Source organism: Etheostoma cragini, chromosome 10 (genome assembly GCF_013103735.1).
Source record: "Etheostoma cragini isolate CJK2018 chromosome 10, CSU_Ecrag_1.0, whole genome shotgun sequence".
Lineage (NCBI taxonomy): Eukaryota > Metazoa > Chordata > Actinopteri > Perciformes > Percidae > Etheostoma > Etheostoma cragini.
Genome location: NC_048416.1, coordinates 13,166,711 through 13,177,816, shown reverse-complemented (window position 1 = coordinate 13,177,816; position 11,106 = coordinate 13,166,711). Strand labels below are relative to the sequence as shown.

General features: G+C 39.5%; 1 protein-coding gene across 1 annotated transcript in view; it reads right to left on the bottom strand.

Annotated features, from left to right (window-relative positions):
* Positions 1–11,106, bottom strand: part of LOC117952292 — a 23,180-nt gene that overhangs the window by 1,057 nt on the left and 11,017 nt on the right. The window contains 9 exon segments of the mRNA XM_034884434.1: positions 8,134–8,213; positions 8,303–8,397; positions 8,512–8,677; positions 8,779–8,941; positions 9,050–9,241; positions 9,354–9,463; positions 9,570–9,674; positions 9,761–9,853; positions 9,938–10,870. Coding sequence (XP_034740325.1) covers positions 8,134–8,213; positions 8,303–8,397; positions 8,512–8,677; positions 8,779–8,941; positions 9,050–9,241; positions 9,354–9,463; positions 9,570–9,674; positions 9,761–9,853; positions 9,938–10,870 — 1,937 coding nt within the window.

Here is an 11,106-nt window from a genome sequence, read left to right as displayed (position 1 = left end):
AATGCTCCCATTCATAGTGTTTATGATGGAATAGGAGTCATGGTTAAGGAGACACTGAAACTGGCTTAAGAAGTCTCTAATTGCATTCTGGATGTTTGTATTTGTTCACTTTAAAACCAATCATGATTTCCCATACAAACATACAATAACAAGTCATGGCCTGTAGGCTGTGTTTTGGCTGTCAATACGTCAATGTGTTGTTTCGAGATTTTCAATAAAAGTTACTGCAAATTACAACTTTGAATTTCTTTTCAATATTTACATGAAAATTGCAACATTAAAACTGTGTAACAATATCCACATTTACTGTTACTTTGTACTGCATTGAGCACCATCTTCTTCTTCCTGCCGAATAAAACCAATATAACACTGGCAACTACACCTCACGGCCTATATGAACTGTGTTAAGAGTTTCTCTGTCAAGACATTAGATCTGTAAAAGCAGACCAAAGCAGGTCAGGAAAAGAGCATTATACTCGGCATAGTGGAGAAGGCAAAGGCTGAAAATTGGCCTTCAGTCTGTCCGTCAAAAAAATGGTAAATGACCTTAGGACCCACCAGCCCGTATTAACTTGTAATAGCCGGGCAACTCCTACTGGCCCTGAGATTTTATGCAAGCAGATTATTTCCAGCTCTTATTTGGCTATAATGCTATAATAGTAAATAGTGGGAAATTACATCTCTCCATTTCCCAACTATTAGGGGGTTACTGGCACCCATTGAAAGCTAGCTAGCAAACAATGTGATGTTTTCTACATAAACATGTTTTGTTTACGGAATACAAATGCCTGAGTCAGAGCAGCTGAAAATGAATTTGTAACTCTCTCTTACTGTGTAGCCTTTACTCATGCGGTCCTGACAACATGTTTTTGGCACCTTGTTAACTTCCTGTCATTTACAATAGCTATGTCCCAAATCAAGGGTTGCAGTCTTCAGAGGCCCCAGTCTTAGAATTGTACCTCGACCACAGTCTTCAAAGCCCATGAAGGCTATACTGAGTGGTCTCCGAAATGTATTCTTGCTTTGCCAGACCCTCCTCCAATGCATTCTGAAAAAGGGGTCTGGCTACTCCACATAGCATTCGGGATGGGAGGAAAAAGTGCTCTGCTTGAATGGCATTTCTGTAAACCAATCAGAATTGTCATTGGCGGTGCTAAGCTCCTCATAGAGCTGCTGCAAAATAGTTGTGCGAGAGAAAACCTCTTGTTGGACAGATAGTCCCTGCAGAGATCAGAGGAGCAGTTAACAATAGTACTCATTAATCCACTAAATATAAAATTCCAACACAAAGAAAGATGAAGAAAAAGGAAAATACATGCAACCAGCAAAATTTCCTGCAGCCCAGGAGCAATCCTGAAGGTGTAACGTCAAGGTATAGACTACACCAAAATGAGACAGTCTGGTCTGCAGAGCATTTCCTGTTTGTGTTGCTTGTCGCCTATTAATTCTGTAGCTAATAAGTGATCAAAATGTTTGCTTCTGCACCAAACTTGTACCATTTGGTCGATTGTCTCAAAGAGAGGTAAACAAACCCTCATGTACATGTTCACATCTCCTGTCTCCGAGAACCAGACCTCCTTTCAGCTCACAGCGGGTCTTTGAGCGTGACTGGCCAGCCAGATATCTAGCTACCCTGCAGGACACTTTCATAACACTGCCTATTTGTAATATCTACTGTTAATTTCTCCCCTAAAACATTCTCAGAAGTGAAATACATGAAAAAAGAAAAGAAATAATAGCCGTTTGCATTTGCCTGTGCTTCTGCTTGATGCCTGCTTGAACAGTTGGATCTTCCAAATTCTGTAAAAGGAGGCCATTTGTGGACTGCATTTCAGGTTAAATGAAACGGGACAGCGGTCGTTGCGCCAATGTGATGCAATCGGTCTAAGAATACAGCCACTGACGTCTGCAGCCCCTGAATTGGGACACATTGATTCACTGACACAGGACATCAATTTGGGGCCAAAATATTTATGTTTACATCAAGCTAGCAAGAAAAAAATGTAATGTTTTGTAAATTTAACATGTTTTGTTTACAGAATACAGAAGCCTAAGGCAAAGCAGCGGATATGGACGGTCAAGATTCTTATAGCCTATACTTACGATTTCCTGATTTAGAAGATTTTACCAAGGCTACATTTTTAATACTACATTTTAGTTTTCAAGCAGAGTTTAGAGCTAAAAGCGATATCCATGCACACAAGTGTTTTTAGCTCCAGTAGAAGATCTCCATTTAAATTTACACGCCCAAGCCACATATTTCAACCTCGACCACAGTCTTCAAAGGTCTCCAAAATGTCTTCTCGCTTTGCCAGACCCTCCTCCAATGCATTCTGAAAAAGGGGTCTGGCTACTCCACATAACATTCGGGATGGGAGGAAAAAGTGCTCTGGTTGAATGGCATTTCTGTAAACCAATAATAATTGTCATTGGCGGTGCTAAGCTCCTCATAGAGCTGCTGCAAAATAGTTGTGGGAGAGAAAACTCAGATTGGACAGATAGTCCCTGCAGAGATCAGAGGAGCAGTTAACAATAGTACTCATTAATCCACCAAATTTAAAATTCCAACACAAAGAAAGAAGGAAAAGGAAAATACATGCAACCAGCGGAATTTCCTGCAGCACCAGAGCAATCCTGAAGGTGTAACGTCAAGGTATAGACTACCGAAATGAGACGGTCTGGTCTGCAGAGCATTTTCTGTTTGCGTTAAAGTGCCGCTCTTGTCACCTATCAATTCTGCAGCTAATAAGTGACCAAAACGTTTGCTACTGCACCAAAATTTTACCATTTGGTCAATTGTCTCAAAGAGAGGAAAACAAACCCTCATGTACATGTTCACATCTCCTGTCTCCGAGATCCAGACCTCCTTTCAGCTCACAGCGGGTCTTTGAGCGTGACTGGCCAGCCAGATATCTAGCAACCCTGCAGAACTGGCTGGCGTTAGGCTCGATGTTGTAGCTCCTATACTCTGAAGCAAATTTGGGGAAAATTTTTATTTTGCCAAACATTTTCATAACACTGCCTATTTTTAACATCTAAAGTTAGTTTCTCGCCCACAACATTCTCAGAAGTGGAATAGCAGAAGAAAAAAGAAAAAAAAGAAAAAGAAGCTAGCAAGAAAAAAATGTAATGTTTTGTAAATTAACATGTTTTGTTTACAGAATACAGAAGCCTAAGGCCGAGCATCTGACATGATTGATCAACATTTTTTTAGCCTATACTTACGAGGTCCTGATTTAGAAGTTCTTACTGAGGCTACATTTTCAATACTATGTTTTGGTTTTTAAGCAGAGTTTAGAGCCAAAAGCAATGTCCGTGCACTCAAGTGTTTTTCGCTCCAGTTGAAGATCTCCATTTAAACTAACACGCCCAAGCCACATATTTCAATTTCAATTAAATTTCTCCTGGTGGCCCTGAGATTCTATGCCACCAAATCATTGCCAGCTTTTTTTTGGCAATATAGCTATAATAGTGAGGAAAGGGAAATTATTTCTCTCCATTTCCAGACAGTTCAATTCAATTCAGTTTTGTTTACATAGCGTCAAATCACAAGAACAGTTATGTCATTGCACTTTTCATAAAAGAGCGGGTCTAGACCGTACTCTGTGAAGGGCTTACTGGCACCCATCGCAGGCTAGCTAACAAACAATGTGATGTTTTCTACGTAAATGTGTTTTGTTTATCAAATACCAATGCCTGAGCAGCTGAAAATGAGTAGTTTACTCACTCTTACTTTATAGCCTTTACTTTTGAGGTCCTGAAAGCATGTTGTAGATTTACTAAACCAAGATTACTTTTTATTTGTGCAATACAGCTCTGCTAAATTTTAAATAAGGATTCAAAACGTAGTTCTGCTAAATTCTGCTTAGAATTTGCAAGATCTTGATGACTCAAAACAATGGCATTATGGAGTTTAGCAGTCTAAAGCATAATATATCAGCACAAATAAATCAATTATTTCCAAAGTCTTTTGTTGATACAAGTCATGCAAGTCTTGAGTGCACACTTCCCTTTTTTGAGGGAAAAAAACTCAAGTTGGTTTGGGCCAAACCTGCCCGTTGTAGCTTGCAACTAGTTGGCCCAACCCTGAAAGGAGCACAGACGGCTCCTTGCAGCTGTGACATAACCAATGCAAACAATGTAACGTTTCTACAATAATGTGTTTTGTTAATGAAATGCAGAGGCCTGAGGCAGAGCAGCTCAAAATAAATGGTTATCGTCCTTAGGTATACTTACGAGGTCCTGACAGCACATTTTAGGTGAAATCAATTAACTTGGATTTACTAAACCAAGATTACAGCTTGGTTTAATTTTAAACCTGGATTCAAAACCTAGTTTTTCTAAACTCTAATTAGAACTCATCTTAGATTTAATATGTCCTTTTTGCCACCCAGCCTGGGATTTCATTCCTAGTTGATTTAGATTCTTACTGAGTAACAACAATGGAACTGTGCTGTGAGTTTAGCAGTCTGTAGCATATAAATAGAATCAATCTCATATTTCTTTAGTCTGCAGTCTCGTTGTTAATAAAGTTTCAGAATTGTGTGTAGAATTCCATTTGTTGGTTAATTTAATCATATAAAGTCAGTTTAGGCCCAACTGGCTCAGTTTTAGCTCACAATAGCTGGATAACTTGTCAGCCCAACCGGGATAGGAGCACGGACGCCAATATTGTGTTGTTTCATTTGCTATGGGTCAATGAATTTCAAAACTGTAAACATTATTTATCATGGTGGTCAACTTTCCTTCCTTGTTGAGTCCCAAAATAAAAGTAGTTTAGTTATAAAACACTTGATATTTTAAGCTGCCCAGAGCCATGGGAATCTTTCCTCATGGCCACTGTGTTGTATTTATTGCTTATTATCTTCTGGGCATTGTTTTAATTTATTATTGCCTCAGATTGTATCGGTCACATCACAGTTTGCTATTTTCACAATCTTTCCTTATTGCTTTATTAGGCATGTATTCATAAGGAAATATTGTATTCCAATGCCATAAAAAGACATCACCTATTCACATCCGGTGTTGAATTTCCATTAAATATTAGGAACAAAACCTGAGCCAAAAAAATTGTTTGCCTTACACATTTTATGCATAAATATGTTTATTAATAAAACGGGATCATTGAATTTCAGTTTACCGAGCATTTTAACACAAAAAACAATCATAAAATCTTTTTTTTTCACCCAAACTGCCAGTAAAGACCCATTGCTGAGATTTGCATTTATTTAATTTTTTTAATTTCCATGGTGGGCGGTTTGCAAACCAAGCTGAGCAACTTTATCCTTTGGAATATCCTTAGTTTTTTATGACTACAGCAACACTCAGTTACTATTCATTATTTAAACACATGCTGCCCAGTCCATATCTTCTGGGAGACAGTAAAATGTCTCTACATGAGTCACTCACACGCTAGCTGGTGACTGCTCTGTCTCAAGAAAATCATTATTCATTCCATGCAACGATGTAATAAAGTGTTTTCTGGAACTAATATGAGGCTTCTGCAGTCATGGTTAATTTAATGTATCTCTTCCAAAGTAACAGTCTTTCTTAGTTAAAAATTCTCTCTTGTGGACAGTGTTTTCCTGTTTAGCTGCAGCAACGTAAAAACAGCAGAAATAGGAGATTCTGTCTACTAAAAGACTTCTGTCTACTAAACTTTGAAAGATGACCACTGTACTTGACAAATTTGGATTTCTGAAGCATCATATAACCTCTTGAGTTTTTACTTTCTCTTAAAAGGGACTGTGGATTTTATCCCCCATCACTTAACAAGAACGTTAGGAAGGGATCTCTTCGTGGCCACCGTTTCAATGATTACTGTTTAAACACAGATGTGAAACATTATAAACATTTCCTTTAAGCTCAGGAACTTTAATTCAGGTAATCCATTTTACGGCCATTGAAAGATTAGTGGATTAAATTGTTTAAATTCAATTAAAGATTAGGGTTAGGTTAAAAGATCTGCAGACGTGAACAATACCGTTTTTTTTTTCTCCACATGATAGGTGCTAATCAACTTTTATCTGACTCAAAGGTGTTACCAGAAGAAACACCCACAGAAATTAATCCTAAAACTTCCTTTGCAGAAATCGTATCCACTAATGCCAGTAAACGCTCTGAACGTGTGTCTCACGGAAAATACTTCCTGACTCTTACTTGATATGTGGACTTTTACCTAATAAAAACGTTAAATATTACCAAGATCAAAGAACCCTACCGACCAGGATGTCATCTTCCAAACACTTGCTATTCCTCTTTTTGGGAGTCATTGAGGCTGTCTGGGCTAAAGTCTCCCGTGTGTTCTCTGTGCAATGTTAACTACAGTGACTAAAAACCTGTTTTGCAGAGTGAGACGACACACAGGGACTCAGACGATAACCTCCAATAAAGTAATTCTGTAAGCTTACATTTGAACTGAAAAATCTCAAGAATATTATGTTTAAGTAGGGTAGGTGGGGGGGGGGGGGGCAAAAGAAAAAAAAAAAAATATACAATACCGGTCAAAAGTTTGTGGTCACTCACAAATTTCCATTGGACTCCATTATAGACAGAATCCCAGCTGAGATCAGTTGCCTTGTTTTTTTTAACCAGGGCAGCAGTTTCCAGATTACATTATGTGCTTACATAATTGCAAAAGGGTTGTTTAATGTTTTCTTAGTTAGTTTTTTAAAATAATATCAGATTAGTAAACAAAATGTGTCTTTGGAACATTGGATGAATGGTTGCTGATAATGGGAAATGTAGATATTACATTAAAGATCAGCCACCCACCCAGATCAGCTGGTATCCTGTCTATAAAGGAGTGAAATGGAAATTTGTAAGTGACCCCAAACTTTTGACCGGTAGTGTATATATACAGTATATATATAGATCCTTCCTGTTACAGATGTCTTTGTAGGTCAGCAAAATAATTTTCTTCAATGAACAAGGGCTTGGATTTTCTTTTAAAGAGTTATACTTCAGTGATATTTCTTTTCCATTGCATACATGCCCACACTACACAAGACACAAATTAGTCCCTGTTCTTAGGATTCAAACAAGTTGACTATTTTAAGTAGGTCAAACCAGTTTAGCTCTGAAAAAAAAGACTTTCCAATTATTTATTTAAAAACGGGAGGTTTAATATGGGTTTATATTTGTTCATTAGTGATGGGTCTGAAAATAGTGGCTTGATGACTGCAGTTTTAAGGGTTTGTGGGAAGACACGAGTTAGGAGACTTGTTTAAAGCAACATGAGGAATATTTCAGATGTGTAATGTCCGCCAGGTTTTAATGGTTGTTAAAATAATGTCATAGTATTAGAATTTGTTTTTTTGACAAGACTTCATGTAAAAGAAAATATTGCAACTGAAGAAAGTCACGGTTTGTTGCGTTTGTCTTAATACCGTTTAGTTTTGTGTGAAACTGCATAGTGAACTCCATATCTCGTTGCACAATATGTCATCTTACTTGCTGCTTGGCTGGTCGCTTGCTGGCACGTTAGCTAATTTCCACAAAACATGTAGCGTTATCTTACCTGATGTGTTTTATGTATCATCTTTTTGTAGGTGAGGAAGTGGAAAAAACAAGCGGGGGGTACAAATTATTTTTAACGGTGGAGTTTAATTACCATAGACTCTGTACATTTGTTATTATTGACATGTACAACAAATCTTTGCATATCTGTAGCAAAGTATCTGCATTAAATATAGGCAGAAATGCTATGATAAGTTTTAAATGGATTAATTGAGAATTATGTACTCCATGATATTGTTATTTTCATTATTATTTTTGGACATAAACATTGCACATCATCAGTCAACATCAGTCAAACTCTTTATTTGGAATGTGAGCTTAATACATACAGCAACGGGAAATGTATCAATTTTACTCTTATTATGAACATAACAGCGTAATTAATGTTGTGACATTGTGAGCTACAAAATTTTATTGTCACATTGCCAAGAAAACCATTTTTATACGCATACGCTACACAAAGAGCAACACACGCTTTAGCTCAGTTATTTACATATCGTTCATATAGTGTTTCTTGTTGAATGGAAACGGGGGAACTGAAGACTTTGATCTTGCAGGGAATAAGTCATGATGAGGCTCTCTGAGGCAGAGAACTGAGGTACAAGACAATCACACCATGGTGCTTTTCACTCTGTCGAAGATCTGTCGGACTTGTACTGCAGGGACACATCCTTCCCTTACAATGGTAATAGTTCCTGTGGAAAGAGTGAGACGGGTTTGAGTTAGAAAGTGCCTGTGAAAACACAAAAAAGAGAGAACATTTTGGAATATTTTTGCAATTTACCTTCATCAATCTTCAAGCAGTTTACCACAGTGGAAGCAACAACTTCATTTGAGTCTCCGTCACAAAGAACCCCTTGGATTTTGTGACCCAGTCGACTGCAGCAAAAAGAGATGGTATGATAGGAGAGGTTCTGAGGGAATGGGAATTCATAAGCAATACTCTGTGATGATATGGTATGTAGTGGATCAGTTCTGTGAAGAGACACTTACTTGATGACCATGGTGTGGTGGGTGCTGTCTGGTTCTCCACTGGGATTGGCTGACGTAATAGCAAGGGGTCCGGTGATGTCACATAGGTGGCCCGTCACTGTGTGGTTAGGAACGCGGATCATGATGCTATCCCTGGTGCCAACACGGTCATATGCTGGTCCCACTCCTAGACAGGATTAATTAAAACTGACGTGAATACTGATAATTAATATAAATGAACTGCAACAGTTGTAAACTGAATCTAGTAACATTTAAATGGAAGTTTACCTAGTTTGAACAGCCAGTCTCCTTTACTGACGATGCAGCTGATGCCGCCTGGATAAACATTCCTCATGAACTCCCAGAGCAGAGGGCTGAAGGGAGGCTTGGCGGCCACCAGCTGCTCCACGTTAGAGATGCAAATGCAGATGGGCTTCTCTGCTGGTCTGTCCTGGACGAGGTCACACATAACAGGTTTATAAAGACAAAATGTTGAAATTGAATAAAATATCTGTGTTATATCAAACTTCCAACCAAATACCAGCATGTTTATTCTTACTTTAATATTGTAGATTTTCTCTATAGCTTGAGGATTCTTGCAGGAGGCAGCCAGGGCATACACAGTGTCTGTGGGAATACCACACACTCCTCCTTCTTTCAGGAGGCCAGCGATCTTCAGGAGACCACTGGTGAGTCGGGAATTAGCCAAAGGACATGTACTATCCGGAGCAGATTCCTGCTTCACTTTCTCCTGAGACAGGCCACAAAGGGAGGGACATTTAAAAACAGGTCTGTTATGTCAAATATGACAGGCCACTCCAGAATTAGCAAAGGAATGCAAAAGGAGGGTTTTAGTTGGTTACCTTTATTAAGGGAGGGCCCATAGGTAGCAGTCTTTGTGAGAAAATGCAGTTCAACAGTGACGCCAGAACCCCATATATACAAATTATTGAAAGTAGTGCAAGCATGGCAACTGTAAAGAAAATGTGAGAATGTTTCAATATATTGAGTTTTTCATTTTCGTCTATTTCTATTTCAAAACATAAATGTGATCGGAATGTGGCTTTATCCACACTTACTTTCTAGCTGATAAGGCAGTCGCTGCAGAGTGGAAAGCAGGAAACAGACCAGAACAACCTCCATGACTGCTGTTAGAAACAGCAAAACCAGGTTCCTGTTGGCAGCTAAAATAGAAAATGGAAGAATTAAAACAAGCTAAAAAACAAACTAATTAATTAAATCTGCTATTAAAAGATCACGTTGACCTTACCAATCAGCATAAGGAAAGCATTAATGACCAAGAGAGCAATAGCTCCGGCTGTAAAACCGTAAGCTTCCTCTTTCGAAAGCTGGAGCATGTCACCTAGAAAGAAAAACGTGGGATTCATATTTTGTGTATTTCAGTCAGAACATGTCTTCAATTAAATACTTGTTTGTTCTGACATACCTGCAAATCTAAACCAGGTCCAGGTTGCCCATACTGCTACATAGATGGATGAGATGACGGAACCAAAACGGCCACCTCCTGTGACCTGCAGTCGGCAGACATACACCTGGATGATGGCTCCAGGGATGAGGACCCAAGGGATAGTCAGATGAAGAAGGGTGGAGTTTGTCCTAGATGAACTTGCATGAAGAGCTGAGAGAGCTGCAACCCCATTTGAAAGGTAGAACAGGGCGTCTGAACCCTGGTCAGTTTGAGGTAGTGGTTCTTGGTCCCCTTGCTCGGCCCTGCAACACTTCAAAGCCTTCATCAACTGGTCAGAGGAGATGATCTGTGGGCCTACAGGGATTAGAGACTTCTCTGCTATGGTGTTGATGAGACGCGAGAAAGTGCCATAAAGGGAGGCTGTGGTGAACAGGGAGCATGCTGTACCAAAGAAGATGTAGTATCCCTGGATAGGAATCTGGGGGATTGTTGAGAGCGTAAGCAGGAGAAACAACATGTTGTGGATCAGCTCTAGGACATCCGTGTTCAGGCTTCCCACACAGAGCACCACGCTTGCCACCACAAGGAACCAATTTCCCACCATTATTACCCTACCTGAGGCCACATTAATGTCCTCCACAACCAGAGAAGATACCACAAATTCATCCCAAGCTTTGATCAGCCAATATGTGGCATGAAGACCAAACTTAGTGGTGTGGTAACAGTCTTGGCGCAGAAGGGCATAGTAGCTGGAGAACAGCTGGGCAACTGTAACGATTGAGACCCATGCAGCTCCTAAGTAAAAGGACTTCATGTACCCAAAGCAGTAGAAAGCAAAGATGAAGGAGGCAACAGTGTCACAGAAGAAACCCAAGGCCATGGGCTCTGCATATTTTGTGTTTTTCTTCTTCTCCTGGCCAATGCTCTGGGCGCTTGCTGACTTGGGGGTCCCTAGCAGCAGAACATTAAAAAGGGGTGTACCAAACCCTTTGAGGACTAGACGTTGAGTCAGACCTTTTACGAGCAGTGCAGCTGAACCATAGATGGCAAAAATCAGAATGAGCAACTCCATAACCCCAGAGAGAACAAGAGCCCAGGAGTTTGCTACAAGACCCACTGCTTCAAAAACTAAGGTGGCTGTGATGGCCCCAAAAACAAAAGGCATGATGTAATTAACTGTGGCAGAG